At 43.9% G+C, this 16,141-nt stretch overlaps 1 protein-coding gene across 3 annotated transcripts in view; it reads right to left on the reverse strand.

Moving 5' to 3' along the window:
• CLTCL1 (clathrin heavy chain like 1) overlaps positions 1-3,978 on the reverse strand; it is a 34,081-nt gene extending 30,103 nt beyond the window's left edge. For 2 of the 3 annotated variants that reach the window (XM_077787162.2, XM_021549926.4), the window contains exon 1: positions 3,729-3,940. In XM_077787162.2, coding sequence (XP_077643288.2) covers positions 3,729-3,770 — 42 coding nt within the window. In that variant the 5' untranslated portion in view covers positions 3,771-3,940. Of the gene's footprint in view, positions 1-3,728 lie in introns of all 3 variants that reach the window. The other variant, XM_021549928.4, reaches the window with a different exon arrangement.
• Between the last annotated feature and the right edge of the window lie 12,163 nt (positions 3,979-16,141).

Genomic DNA, 16,141 nt, shown 5'->3' on the forward strand with positions numbered 1-16,141 from the left:
AGATTATCCCAACAGAAAGTGGTTTTGTCTCAAAAATGATGGAAATCAATCTACATCCTTTATGCTTAAAACCAGGATATTTTATCTTGTCAGTGCTGCACCAAGATATCCAGCACTTACACACTGAGAGCGTGTCATGCACACAGGTTTTCTCACAGTAGCTGGCTGTGCTCAGAGTCTGTATTAGTTACTCAACAGCCAGCAGAACTATGTGTCTGGGCACTGAAGGGATGAAAGCTCCAATCTTGGAACCAGAGGTCTTGCTTAAGCAAGAGTTTTCCCCATAGACAAGCAAAGATTTTTGCTAGTGAGAAAAAAGCTCAGAGAGGCACAAAGAGATGTTTTTAAGACAAAAGCAATGACTAAGTGAAGGAAAAGTTTAATTTTAGATCAGGAACACTTTGTACACTGGATTCCAGTAGTACTGCTTACAGTCTATCTGCCAGTGGATTTGGTCTTTTACTGCACTTCAAAGAACTACAATTCCCTTGAAAGAGTTCAAACTGGCAAATAATTTCTAATTCACTGCTCCAACAGAAATGCTGGAGTTCAGAACCTGATTAAATCACATTAGCTTAAGTAGTATGCAAGAGTAACACACTGCAGCAGGACTTGGCATAGTTTGCACTGCTGCAGCTGGGCAGTCACCAGACAGACAAAAACTAAGTCCTTGTCTTAGCCCCCTCCCTTGCTATGGAACTTAAACTCCAATATCCTCTGGAGAAAAAATGAGCAAGATGAAAGTTCTTTATGAATTTGTGAAGACTCATAGTGACAGAGTTAATATCTAAAAATAACTGTTAAATTGCATTAAATTGAGCTAAAAAAACCAGACAAAATTCCTTCTACCACATCAAGACTGGATATCTTTTTTTCAGTGCAACTATTCTCTATCCTTCAGCTCACACAGGACTTGAACACACAAGCTGTAACAACTTCAAATTTAATGTGCCCCGTGACTGGCAGTCACTCCTCCTGCACAGGCGTGGAGCTACTACAGAAGGATGATCAACAGAAGACAAAATGAGCTGCACAAAGAATGTAAACAGTCTGCTTGATCCCTAGAACTCCTCCAATTCTGCATGGACCAAGATCACTGTTTCACTTCACATTACCATTTATCCACTTCCAGCAAGAGAGAGTGGGAGAGATGAGTTCAGTATTTAGCACTGCAATTTATGTTTAGCTTCTCTGGAGAGCGCTTTCTGCATGCTTCAGTCCTTCTCTTAGTAAAGTACATACAACTATCTTGGGAACTATTCCCTGAACTTAAGGGAAATAATGTTTCATCAGCAACAGGCTGAATTTGGAATTAATTATAACACTAACTGATATTCTAACCACTCACAGCTGTATTAATTAAAAAGGCTACAGGTAGGAACAGTACACAAATTGAATCAAGGCACAGAAAGATCTTACAACTTGGGATCACTGAAACACACAATTACATGGAATTGTAACTTTTTTGGCTTTATCATAAAGCAACACCACTGATTTACCATATTAATTTAAAATATAACTTAACCATAGTCAAGACAATTATTTGGAAGAAATGCGAGGGGGGGAGAGAGATTAATCTGATAAGGCTAAATCTGTGTGACAGTGTAGTATTATGAAGAGAAGGTCTAATGTTTTCACAAATTCTCTACCAGACAACAACAAGCACCATGTACCATTAATTCATGACTCTTGATTTTAGTTTAGAACATACAGTGAGTTAGAGCTGATATAACTGTACTGCAGATATCCAGCCAGAGCAAACACTATGAGTTCCTACATTCCTTCCATTTTCCCTCCCTATTTATCCCACCATGTAGGGACAACTGCAGAAGCAGCATGAGGAAGCTACTGCATGCCTACTCCCAGCTACTACTGATCTCAGTCTCACTTTAGCAGAGTACTGCTTTAGGGCTCCTGCACTCAGTCTGGGGGAGAAGCAGGAAAGAGTGAATGCTGAAGAAGTTTGTTCCTACATGTTAGCAATTGCCATCCCAGGGTTCTCCCTGCTCCTCCATGCAGCTTTCAAGCTGAGAAAAAGTAACTCAAGCACAGGTTTAGCCTTTTCAATAAGATCAAATTGCTTAAGATCAAAAAATAGAGTATGACTTCAGTACAAAACCCTTGAAAAGCAGGTGGGCAGTCCACCCCCACCCAAACCTGAGGTGGCACAATGCTGACATCGGCAGTGTTGCAAGACACACAACGCTGGTAATCACAGAAACAGTCATTTAATGTGCAAAGCAGCACAGGACACCTCTTGCATATTAAGTGTGATGTCCTCTCATCGCTATTGTATAGATCTAACACAAGCAGAAGGATTGGTTATGCTTGCCAGTTTTAAATGGTAAGAACTATACAGTCTGTAAAAAGAGTCTGACAACACCATCACTTTGATCCCAAGTTTTTTAGTCAGACAGCTGTTCTGCAGCTCTTACGAACCTATCTGAGGTTACTATAATCACTGCTACAGTGGACACTGGCAGGGAGGGGGTGGTAGAATTCTTTACCATGTTAAACTCTCCTAACCCATGAAAACTCAGAGGACACAGGTGTGTCTCCTTCCTTGGACAGAGAAATTAGATACTTCTGGAATTCACTCTAATTACTGGGTTTTTTCCTCGCTAGAGCTCCTTCTAGGGTCACCAGGACAGTTCTTCCAGTTAAGCAAAAAAATACATACCAAAGGGAGCTGAGAAGCAGCCATAACCATTGCCCAAACTGAAATGCCCGGAGCTACATGCAGTCCACACTGGGGGGTGATACCTAGTTCGTATTTTGAAATGGATGCCTGATTTGACAGAAAGGGGCGGTACAGCGACAGAAGGATGACTTGCCAAGTCCACTTCCTGTTCTCTCATTCATTTAGCACATTCCTTTAATTCCTGCCTCAAACTGCACGTTCAGAGACTGCTGTTCTTTCACTCCATTTACAAACCTCCCTCACCACCAGGTCACAAGGAAACACATAAACGGGTTTGTCTGTGCTGCGTCCATTAGCTATGGATCTTTTCCAATGCTGGCATTATGGTTTTCACAGGATATTAAGAACAGAACCATGTCATTTTGGGGGAGGATTTTTTAATATTGTTATGTTTGGAAGGAGGAACAGTGGCTGTGCAGCTTCCAAGACCAAATGGTTTCTTGCACCTCATCTCACCAATTTCCTCACAGCTGCACAAAAGAGGTTCCCAGGAACCTTCGCGATCCAGAGGCTGATGGTCGTTTAGGGGAAAGAGAAAAACCACAACCCGCCTGCAAGATTGCGGCGTCCACCCGAGCCGAGGCGGGGGAGCGCCCGCGGTGCCCGGGGAGAGCAGCGCGGCTCCGGCGCGGCGCCGCCCCCTCCCCGGAGCGGGAGGTCCCTCAGGCGACGAGTGACTCTGCACAAATCGCGGCCGCCCCGCACGCCGCGGGGACGCAGCTCCGGGGACAGGAGGATGGACGGACGGACGGACGGATGGACGAACAGAAGCGGCAGCCCAGAGTCCGCACCGGGGGCGGGCTCGTTCCCGCGCGCCTTCCCACGGCGCCCGGCGAAACGGCGGCCGCGCTCCGGAGGGAAAGAAGGAGGGGACTGAGAAGGTCCCCCCGCGGCCTGGCCCCCTCTCCCCGCCCTCAGCGCTCCCCCGGCCCGCCTAGGCCGCGGCCCCCCGCTCTCCTAGAGACGGAGTGAGGCATATGACGGGGACTGCGACCCCGCGCCTTTTCCACTGCCCTCCTGCGCTCACCTGGAAGTGCTCCTGGAAGCGAATGGGCAGTATCTGGGCCATGGCTGGGGGCGAGCTCCCCGGGGCAGGGGCACGGGCGGGCGGTGAAGCGGGGCGGCCGCCGGTGCTCCCCTCACGGCGGCGGGAGCGGCGCAGGCGCTGAGCCCTCGCTGGGATGGCGCCCGGCGCGCCCGCCGCCCTCCTCGGCCTGAGCGCGGGGCCGCTCACTCGCCGGGATCACTCCGCACCTCAGCAGCCTGCCAGGGTCTCCTCAAATAGTCCCTCCCTGCCGCGCTTCTTCCTCCGCCCATCGCCGCCGCCTCTCGCCCGCCCTCACCCTCCCGCCTTCCTCTGCCCCGCTATCCCTCACTCCCGCTGAGGGCACGGGCTGGGGACGGGGCTGGGAGGAGCCGGTGGTCTCCGCCGCGATACGGCCAAAGGAGAGGGGCGGGAGGGGTTGTCAGAGTGCAGGTATCCTTCCGCTGTGGCCACACGCGCTCATGTGACGCGGCCCCCTCCCCGGCTCCCTCCGGCACTGCCCCCGGCCGGCCCTCACCCGGGCTGGGGCTTTTCCTGACCCATCCTCGGGCCGGGCCGGGGCTTCTTCTGACCCCTCCTCACCCCGATCCCCCGGGGCTTCTCCCGACCCACCCTCACACCAGCCCCCGGGCTCCGTCCCGGCCCACCCTCACACTGACCCTCAGGGCATCTCCCTTCCCCTCCCCACAGCCGCGCGGCGGGGTCGGGGCGATGCTCCCTCAGCGCCTCGGGAGTCCCGCCGGAGTGAGGACTCAGGCGGGGAGCACCCGGGACCTGCCGGTGGCACTGGGAGCCGGGAGCCGCCTGTGTGGCACCTGCTGGAGTTTGACTGGCCGCGCCAAAGTGCAACGCTTCTCCTCCTTGGCAGCCCCAGAACCCCCAGAGGCACTGGGTTCTGGCTGGGTCGGATGGTTGCTCTTGGCCCATCACCCACCGGCTTAACCTACCACCATGTGGGGTTTGCTCCCTGCAATCACACCCAAAGATAGGTGAGGGGGTTTATGACCAGTTGCCAGCTATGAAAACCATCCAAAACTGTTCTGCCCTGTTCAATTTCTAAATAGAAATTGTGCTCCTTCCCCAAGAGTTGACATTGTGTGTTGGAAGCTATTCAATAACTGAGAGGTGAAGGGTCCAACATGCAAGAGATTCATCAACACCTTTTTTTTTTTACTCTCACTCCTAGTCAGTCCATTAGCATTATATGAGGGAAGTGAAGTTAATGTTAGTGCTATTATACTTCTCCTAAATTACAGTAATCCTTTGAGGTGGAAACAGCTGCAGTGGGGCTGGCTCCGGCACTTTTATCCAGAGCATTGCATTGTTCACATTTTCCCAGAGAGCTCAGCTCTGGGAAACACAAGATTATAGGACAATCTCTAATACAAAGCTGAACAAAAGACCCCCAAAGACTCAAAACCAGAGGTAGATTAAAACAATTTCATATACATTACAATTTAAAACTTCATTATTTTCACTTAACCTCATTCATTTTTAATACATGGGAATTACCAAAACTGGGTTAAGTTTCCAAAGGGATAATAGGCATGGCTTGCTGAGACACCTGGGTTCCTACTGGCACACAGGGTCACAGGCTGCAACCATGGGGATCCCTTGGTGAAGAATCGTCTACAGTGGGACTGAGGAAACACTGAACAGCCCATTGACCAGGTGGGTAGGACTGAGAAGCTGCTAAAGCCCCATCCCTGCAGAAATCTGGGGTCTGTGGCTCTCCTTAGAGGACTGAGGATTGGCGTTATGCACCAAGGTCTGGTCTCTCAAAAGAACGAAGAACTGGAGGTAAAGTGGAGATAACCTTTATGGGGTCCAAAGGGGTTTGAGTAGCATTTGCTCTGTAGATTTGTTAGTTGCAGTTAATTTTGGTGGGTTATGAGTTTCTAAATGAAGGCAAGTCAGCAGTGCTGCAGAGACAGACTACCAGTGGGACATCAGGACGTATCTGTCACCAGCCCATTTTGGTATAGTGAGCATGTTTTGTCAACTTCCCTCCCTCTCATTCACTTTATGGATGCTAATTAATTACATCTACAGCTCCTATTTTTGCTAAGTTAGATCTATTTCTCTAAAAAAACCCGCATACTTTCATCACTCATTGTACAAATTAAGTAGTACCTCTTGAGTAGTGTACATAGTTATAAGAGATGTGTTTATACCATTAATATTTTAAAGAAAATTGTGACAAAGAACAACAGATTTGTCTCTGAAATATTTTTATTATTAAGAATTACAAATACACAAAAGTCACTGTGTACTATGTGCAATCTTAGTAGTCTGGCACTAAGCTGCTGCCATGAACTAAAAAGATCACTGGCTAAGGAAACTGAGGCTCTTTTAAAGTATAATTAAAATTAAAGGTCTGTTATATTTCTTCACTTCAATTTTAATATTATAATCCTTCATGCCCACTCCCAGCTGGCCAAATCCTAATTACAACATCCCATAATTTCTGTAGTAAAAAAAAGTATCTCACTTTATGTAAAAGTGCTTTGCCACACTTCTGTCTGCGGATGTCTTTCTCATTTGTACCTTCTTTGTACTGCTCTGTGTTTAAATATCTGTCCTTTATAAGACCTGGCTTTGTTGATCCCAAGGGTTGGATTCTTTGTGAGTGTGATCAGCTCCGAAGAGTGAGCTGAAAGTGTTGGATATTTTGGCACAAATAAAAAAAAAATAGGAAAAGTATTTTACCATCTTTTCTTCACTCTGCAGCCTGCTGAGCTTCCACAGCTAAAGAAACTGACCTCTGCACTGTCAGCTGTGTGCATAGATGTTTTAACTGAGTCTTTTAACCTTATTTTCTATATTTAGTTTGAGGTCTCTCAATAAAAAGGTACTGCTGGCCTTATTTAAGATATTTTTCCTACAGTCTATAGTCTGTTAAAAGGGAATGTAAAAGGTCTCTAATAGTTTGCTGTGTTAGTGCCTCTGTGATTAGCTGACTGCTACTCCCCTGCTCCTTTGTACAAGGCAGAGCCACAGCACTCAGCAGCTGAGAAGGGTGTAATCCCTAGCAATCCTTTAACAATGCAAATGGAAAGGCTCCTGGTAAATGTTTCTCTATTTTTTTCAGAAGTTGCTCTCATCCAAATATTTGGGTTTCTGGCTCATCCTATTGATGGCAGCCTGATGCTCTTTTTCCAGTGTTTCAGAAAAGCTACAGTCTTGTCTTGGAGGGGCTGTTATTTACATGGAAAAATGTTGTATGTATGTTCCCAGTCTTCTTCCCACAGAATCAGCCAAGGAAGTCTCACTGAAAAAGCAATGTGCATTTCTTTTAAATGTTTCTCTCTGATTGTTGCTCAATGACATTCGTTCAAATCACTGATTAACTACACAAGTATTCAATTCCCAAATGTTTGGCCACTTTCCTGTTTTGATTCAAGAAGGTAAAAAAGTCACTGGCACATCTTCTGGCCTGTATGAGAAAGCATCCATTACAGGAGGCCTGCTTGAGTGGGAACACCCAAACACTTGGAGTGTTCCTCAAATTGCAGCTCCAAGAAACAAGGAATCTGTGGGTTGGACTTATACATCCTTGTGCATGATCACTGCAAACTGCTGGAGAGCTGCTGCATGTGGCAAAGCACTGAACACAGGATGTTGATCCACTTCTGTTGTCAGCTGAGTGCTGCCTGGCACCGTCAGAGCATCAACGTTTTGTCTAACAGATAAATGCAAACCTTAGGAATGCTGGATCAGCAGTGGCAGCACAAAGATGTTTTGGTACAGCAATGACAGAATGTCACAACAACTCAAAAAGTTCTGATTCAGTCTCTGGTGGAGAAAATTTGCATTTCATGTATCTCAAGGCCTGCACTGACTGCCCTGTTTGCTTCAGAATCCAGTTTGAAATTGTACTCCTTGTTTTTCAAACCACACCCTCGCTCCTTGGACTTCTTTCCAGCTTGTCTCCTGGAGACAGAGTCTCCCCCTTCCCTCTGTCTCTTCTCTCTCCTTCCAACAAACTTCTTGCTGCTGAATCAAGAAATGTTTTCTGTCATTGTCTCCCATCCAGAATTGACTCCTTGTCATGTCCCGCAGTCCTTAATTTTACTGCAAAGTTCCATTCAAATAATGCTCTTTTTGCCTGGAATTCAATTATCCTTTTCCATCTGTTCTTACTGAATGCATAACTCTGGGTCATACAAAGTACTCTGAGGCTCTGGATGAGTTTCTTCTGTGGTTTTTATAAGTCATTGTGCAAGCTCCTGAGAGCAGGCTGGTAAACATTGTAATGTTTTTGAAGAAGTTATTTGAAATTTAAAGATTACGCTGCAGAGTTGTTTAATATGTAATTATTTAACATATAATTAATTCTTTGACAGGAGAATGGTGTTGTACACACTTAGCATTTCAAGCCAGTCCTGTTATGGTAGATTTTACTCTTGGCATATTCTTGATAGAGGTCACTTTATGATTTTACTTCAGTACGTGAAGCCCATCCTGTATTCCCTGCACATAAAAGCTCTGCTGGAGACTATCTCCATCTCTCCATCATCTCCATCAGTCTGATAGCATTTAATGTCAAAATGAACAGGGGTGTCTAAAGGCAGTAGCAGTGCAGGCTGGAGGTTCCCCACAGAGAAGGCCACAGTGATACACAGTTTACCTGCAATGTGCAAACAATATGATTGTCTTGCCCTCCAGGAGCATTTCCATTTGAAGGAGCCATTTCTGTTCATGAACAGGACACCAGCATCGATGCTCTCTGTGCATTTGTAGAGTTGTTTGCTCCTCCCTGGACACTGGTGTTCTTCAGGCTTTGCAACACAGGTGCTGAATTCCTTGCATGGCAGTTTCTTAGCTGAAATTGCAACTCCTCCAGCCCAGCCTTGTAAAAACAGGAGTGCAGTGGTCAATGATGCAAAGCCGGATAAAGGGCAGGGGAGTCAACATCTGTCTTCAAATCCTGGCAGATGCATCAGGGCTGCATCCTACATCAACCTTTTAAGAAGCTGAATTCCTCCAGAGTGTTTTCTCTGGCAGCTCATTCATCAGGTGGGAAGAGAGTGAATATGTTCTTTGAAAATACAAGCAATGGCAAGAGATGAGGTAGCCCATATACATCCAGTGTACATCTCGTGCTAATTTCACTACATTTGGAACCACAGAAACCAAGCTATGTTTGTATGTAGACCAAGTAAAATTTTAGTCTAAAGGATCTGATCCTTAATTACCATTTAGGAGCAGAACTAGTCAGTGTACATAAGCAGGGAATGAGAAAGGGCTGGAAAGGACCTGGAGAGGTCTTCTGGTTATCACGAGTGTCCTACAGCCAGGCCAATGTTGTCCAATTGCAGATTAATAGGGTGATTTGAGAATTGCTGAATGTATTGATTGTTAGGGCCTTTTAGCTATTTCCTTTGAAATACACCCTTGAGAGGGAAAATCTCAGTGTTCATTTTCTTAATGTTATTGTATTATCCAGGAAATAGAATGAAGCCAAGAAAAGCAGAAACCAAGTTACATTTTAGAATATAGTGGTAAACCATAGGGATGGTAAACAGATTTTATTTTTTCTAAAGGGTATTTACAATATATTTCCCATTCTCCTACTCCTGAAAAGAAGTACTCTCTAAATTCATCATCTATGAATTTCCCCATCCTCAGAAGGAAACAAGTTTTTATGAGTGTGCTTTTGCTATGTTTGCCTGTTTCCCCACCACAGTCAGTTTTGAGACCATTGGCCAAATTCAACCATATGTGATGGAGAGGAATAAGCTCAAAGATACTGCATTCCAGCAAGTTTCATGAAAACAGACAGCCACAATGGAAAGACTTTTATTTAGAAGGTATGGCTGAAGTGGGAGTTCAGTTTTTATTGGCAAATTTATGAAGCAGTCAGTGCAAATCATGAAAAAAAATCTTTGACCAAGGACAGTATTTTCTTGAATTAGTTTTATTGTTCATGAAATATTATGGTTTCCTTTCCTTATGCCCAAATTCCTGCTTTTATATGAATCTGTACCTTTACATTAGCTTTAAATATAGGTTCAAAAATCATTTCCCCAAAACACCATTATTTTCTGAACTACATTCTCCCCTTCAAAAACAGGTTTTTGTTAGACCATGTAATGCTGTTTTATGTAACACAAAGGCCCTGGGTTTTTTTCCATCAGCTTGTAGGACTTCAGAATGCTGAAGATAAAAGTCACTCTCATTTTTTATTCACTCCTGGCTTTCTCTGTCTGGAGTTGCTTATGGAACAGGTTTTAATGGATATTCTCTGCATTTCTTGCTTCTTAATGACATATACAACCTGAATGTAACAGACTGGCTTTTCTGGAACTTCAGTCTTAACTAGAATGTTCAAGATACAAACACAACACAAAGATATTTCCCAGAATGGTTGGAAACTCACACATTTACTACCTTTTAGATTATTGACAACAAGCAAGATGGCTGAGCTGGAATAAAATGTAGGCAAGCCCAAGCTTACACACTGAAAGTCCTCATAATGAAATGTCTACCTAAAAAAAAATTCTACTAGTGCTCAGTGCCTACAAGGCAGAAGCAATACATAAGCACTTTGCAACCCTGTCACTAGAATTAATTTAGATGACACAAGATGAAGGCAGCCGTGCCCCTTTATGCCAGAGCTTTCAGTGTAACTGATGCTGCTTGTGTGAGGGATGTTGAAAAAAGGGAGAAAACCTGTGCAGAGGCCTTAACAAGCACCAGAGGGAATTTACAATGCTATCTTTTTAGAGTATAATTAATCTTTTTAGAAAGATCTCCCTGAATTTAAAGAGTATTTGGTACTTTCTACTTTTCTAAAGGCCCAAGGGATGCCCTGAAACATAAAAAATTACATCATACATCTGGCAAACTATACTGTTCCAGATATGTAGAGTATCTTAAGCAAACACAAAAAGTGAAAGGGGAAGCATACAAAGTGCTAGCTAAACCAATTATTTAGGATCTTGTTGTCATGTTTCTTTGCAGATTTTTGGTCCTTATAATGGAAAAAATGTGATCTAATTAAGTACTAATTTAAAAAAGAATATATGAAGGTTGTTATGGAGTAGTTTTAGTTTCTTCCTTCTTTCTACACCAAGCCATACTGCATCCAGGAAGCAAAGGGATGATTTCTACCCGGATTGCCAGAATTTTCCCTCTTTCATCTTAGCTCTCCACAAGTCATTTGCTCCAACTCAACCAGAGTCTAGTGCTTAAAATTCTGGATGGAATAAGGCTCAAGCTACAGCACACCAAAAGTGAGTCATCTTTGTGTGTTTCTACCCATTTATGAAGACTGAAACATGTTAATAATAAGCAGAACTTCTTTTGTTTCTTTGGTCATACTGGAAGAGGCAAACTAAAGAATGGAAATAAACAAGTTTGGTGTTAAGAAATAAGCACTTTCATGGGCCCCAAAGATCTTTAAGTATGTGCATATTTCTCTTCTAGCTCAGAATATGACTAAGACAGTGCATGATGTGTTGCCTGATGAAAGAACTATGTTCAGTTAATGCATGTTGCCAAGTCTGTGTCTGCAAACAGGAGCTTGATTTGCTATATCTGGGCTGTGACTGGTCTTAGTCCTTCACAAAGGCAGCAAAATAGCAGAATACATAATAGAATACAGGGAACTTGAGATTTTTGATCAGTTATTCTAGAACAAGGATAGTCAAATCTAGGCCACAGGATTAAAACACAGCTTGTGATATAAACATTTTGGAATGTTCTGTCCTTTCCCAGTCCACCCACTCATGTCAAAAATTGATGTAGTTGGGTGTGCTGGTGATGCCAAGGTCATGGTCAGCTGTGGGCATGGTCTCTGGTTAGGCAAGGCTTTCTGATGCCCTGCCTAACCAGAGACCTGTGTGTTAGACCTTTTCACTAGCGTGTTGCCTCCTCAGCTGCTGGGTTACAAAACAACAAGGCAGCATCTATGACACTGCTGAACTCAGATATCACTTCCTCTGTCATCTCCATTCATAGTTACATATGACATGACGAATTATTTTCAGCTCTACTTGCCTTGCCTGTAATCTAACTTTGCAGCTCCCCTCTGGACTCTGTAAATACAGCAGCGGGAAGAAGCCACCTTTTGTCCCTTTGGGCCAGGAGGACATGCCAAACATCAATGTAGATGTGTTCCTGAAGACCAAAAAGACCAAACTGCTTTCTGTAAGTCTGCTCACAGACTTCATAAACCATCTGTTTTCTGTAAAATGCAGCTATTTACAGCAAAGTTCACTTCACAGTACAGTAGCTGCTGTTTATGTTGCTATTTCTGATGAGGCTCAATATTGTCTATTTTTCATTATATCTCAATGCTGCCTTTAATTGCTTCTTTCCAGCAGATTTACATATTATCCCTCCCGGCTGTTCACACACAGACTTCCCCTTACTTGGCAATCTTCCAGTCATTCCGTACTACAGAGGTACTAAAACAGCAGAGCAGTTGATGAGAGTTAAAATAAAACTATATTATGTTTTACTACATGGCCTAAAGATTACTGAGCAATTGGGCAACTGAACATCCGAGACTCATCAGAAGTTTTCTTCCTTCTCTTGATTTTTCATTTTACACTTTTGGGCAAGTACAAAAAATTGTGGTAGAGGCTTAACAAATGTATCTTGAAATGCTATCTAATGCCTTTATTTATCACTACTCCAGGGAAGAGTATGTTAGAATTAATGACTCTCTCAAATAACAAACCAAAATTGTTCTCACAGGAATCAGCTTTGTAACCCTGACACTTGAGACACGTGGGGAAGCAGAGACATTCCCTGGAGATCTACTGGGGTCATTAACACAGTCAGGCTGATTCAGCAGTACATCTATATGTGCCCAACAGCAAAGATACAAGCTTGATTGTTTTAATGTGGTGCTCAACATAAATACACACCTATTTCCTAAATAAGTACATGCCTAATTTAAGGCTCCAGTGTCTTACTGTTCAGTGCACCCAGACCCCACTGCTCTGCAACGTGGGGCTGTCCCCCAGAAGAGTTGCTGTGGTTGTGCTCTTCACCCTACCTCACTTGGGCACAGGTGAAGCCCTCGGGCTCCTGGCAGGCTGCCACTGTAAACCCAGCACAGCTGGCTTGAGTGGAGAGTAAGGCCTCAATATTGCATTTCAAACACTGATTAGTAAAGCAGGTGATTGAAAAAAAAAAGGTGTTTGTTTAGCTTATGGAGATTGTGGAAAAGAAAACAGTTCCAGAAATCCAAAGCTGGAAATGCTACAGCAGTCAGGTACATGGGATTCCTCTGAATGAGCTTCCCTTCCTCCACCTTCAGCTGCAAGGATGAAAGTCTTTCTCAGAGAAGTGCTCAACAAGCGGCTGAAATCCAGCTCAACAGAAAGCCATTCAAAAGGGTCAAGAGCAAGGATTCATGCAGTAAAATAAATACCTGGAGATGGAAAAATCTTTCTCCGTTTTTCCTCCCACGTGTTTTGGAATTACTGTGCCAGGAAATTATTAAATCACACAAATTTCAGTAATGAATGTATTGCTTGGATGGCATGGAAAATTGCTGAGGGATATGGCTAAGGAAAATAACTTTCCAAAGTCAGTGACGAAAGATCAGATAGATGAGTAGGACTACAGCTTATATGGACTTTTGAAAATAGTACTGGTATGGGAGGATATTCTTCAAATTAATCCAAGTGAGCATTAAGAGGAGGCATGTGCATAAGAAGCAGAGGGATCTTTTTCTGGTGTCATTCAGCACAAAGATTCCCAGTGATATTTTGGTTTAACTGGGAAGACTGACACCTAATTAGAAGAGGAACAAATCAGAGCTGCTAAAGCACTTCTGTATCTAGAAGGCCATTTTTAACTTTTGAGACAAAGGCTACAATTTGCAAAATGTCAAAAATGCCATTTCAGGGCATGTCAGAGTTGTTCTGTGTCTCAATAAGGTTGGTGCCTTCATAAGAGACCCCTCACAAGCTTGTTTTCTCACCTGCATTTTGCTGAATGTTGCAATTCAGTTTTAGGTCATTCAGGAAAATTAACCCATCACTGAATTATTGCAACTATGTAATTTAGGAAAAAATACCTTTATCTCCATACAGTATGTACTAATGAATATTTTTTACCTGTCTTAGTCACACCTGCACAGGAAGCATGAGGATAAGAGGTGGCAGTGGCAGTTTGGCTGCAGCAAAGCGGGCTCTGCATTGTCACTGACTGTGCCTGCCTTGCATTCTGAGCACGTGCAGGGAGGATCCCAAAGGCACCCACAAACCCTGCTAGCTCCTATCCATGCTGTGTGACTGTGTGGAGCTTTGGGAACAAAAATAAATGCCAGAAATGTCAGCAGCCTGTAACAACAAAATACAACAAAGCAGATAAAATGACTCACAGGTCTTCTCTGCAGTGCTGTTAGCAGCCTATATATTTTCAGGGCAGAAAATAATCTGGAATTGTCTGAGTCTCCATCAATATCCTGCCTTTTAAGAGTTCTTAGCTTCCCCTAAATGTCAAATTATAAGTAGTAAGTCTTTGGGCATTCAGTCCTGGTCATCCTACCTGCATTATTCTAGGAGAAAAAATACAAGCTGATGTAGTTCCTCTAAAGCTTTCTCCGTGAGCAGGTGAATGCAATTGGGTTTCAACCTTTACTTTATTACATTACCTATTTAAACCAAACTGCTGGATATTTTGGCTGCCTCTTTGTCCAGTCTTCACTCAAAGAGGGAAGGAACATCCTTTCATCATCATCCAAGAGGATCAGTGGGCTGAGGTGTAAACAGGCTGGCCAATCCAGGCACAAGGAAATGGTGAAAATAGAACCATAAAGTTAAGACTTTGAAGACCTGAGGTTGGAAGCACTGGTTTGCAGTAACCCAGCACTGATCCATGTAACTTACCCTGGGTCTTATTGGGAGCCAAGAGCAGACTGCATCACCACCCTTTGCAGTTGCTTCACACAAGGCAATCCCTGCAGGAATTTTTCTTCAAAGGCACCCACTCAACAAACATTACATGCAAACAAAGAGCACAGAAGTTCTAAGAGAAATTTGGGGCTCAAATTGTAGGGCAAGCAGATCAGATTTTATTGCCTACATAATTAAAACTCAATTAGAACTGGCAAAAATCAATACACCAGTGAGGACATACTGAAGAAAAACTCCTCCCTAAGCTGTCTTCCCCATAGGTGGAGACTGGGTGAATTTAAAGGATGAAAGAGCAAGGAAGAAATTGGGAAAGACGTTAGAAATGTTCAGTGATAACTGATTTAATAACTTGTCTAAATGTAGGGTGAAATTAGAAGTCAGGAATAAAGAAACCAGACTACCCAGTTTACAAAATATATAACATCAGTAAGAAATTTTGTGAAGTAAAATCAAAGGAAGACAAACTGTAATTCTTCCCAACTGCCCTAACATGTGAGATTTGAAATTATAAACTCTTTTGGGCAGTGGCTCCTGCTCTAGGGCTGTCAGCACCTGACCTACCCATTCCTAACTTTCATCTTTCTACACTGGAGGGTTAATGCCCACATCAATGGTGGCACATGTGCATGGCCTTGGTGGCACACTCCATACTCTTGCTGTCCTCACTGACCCTGGCAGGCTGTGAGACACCCCAGGGCTGGCCAAAGGTTGGTTCAAGTGACAAATTCAGCAGCTCTTCAGGGTGCTGGCCAGTGGCTGCTGTCATTAACAGAGAGCAGATTTACAGTTAAAGTGCAGGAAAAAGGAGTCATCTTGCATGGAGATGCCAAGGAGGCCCACTGTTTTCCACAAAATAGCCACAGCTAGAGCTGGAAGCCCATTTTCTAGAAGGTTCTGCCTTGCCAATAGCAAAATCACAGTTCATCTAGGCTTTTTATAGTGGAGGCAGGGCTGTACAGTCACTGTATTTAGTAAACTGTGCCTGGCATTCAGAGATCTTCCTGATTTGGCAGCCTGTTTATTCTGGGGCGCCTCCCTGCTTGCTTTCAACTAAACCCTACCAATCCCTTCAGTTCTAGCCCCAGTGGGGTTGTGCTTCCTATTTTCCCAGTTTGGGAATTGGTAATAAATTTATTTGGAAGCAAACAAACCAACCAACCTACCAAAATGAAATGAAAATTGTAGAACTCCCTCTTAAAGCCAAACCTGTTTTCAGAAGCAGGGAGAGCAGCAGGCAGAACTATGGGGTCCTTCATTCCAACAGCCCCTGCTCTGCCTGCTGTTATGTACTTGGATGAGCATCCTTTACCTCCCCTTCCTCACCCATTCCCCAGGAGGGCAGGGACTGCACTGTAAGGCAGGAGTCCTTGAGAGAACACAAAGGGTTGAAATGCCTGACCAGCCATAAACAATCTGCTGTGAGAAATATCCTTAAGACTCAAACTGATTCACATGCCAGAGAGCAAGCAAACTATTAATATTCCTAGCAGAGATCCAGAATCCACTGCACTGCTC

The sequence above is a fragment of the Lonchura striata genome, chromosome 15 (assembly GCF_050655825.1).
Source record: "Lonchura striata isolate lonStrDom1 chromosome 15, ASM5065582v1, whole genome shotgun sequence".
In the NCBI taxonomy this organism is placed as follows: Eukaryota; Metazoa; Chordata; class Aves; order Passeriformes; family Estrildidae; genus Lonchura; species Lonchura striata.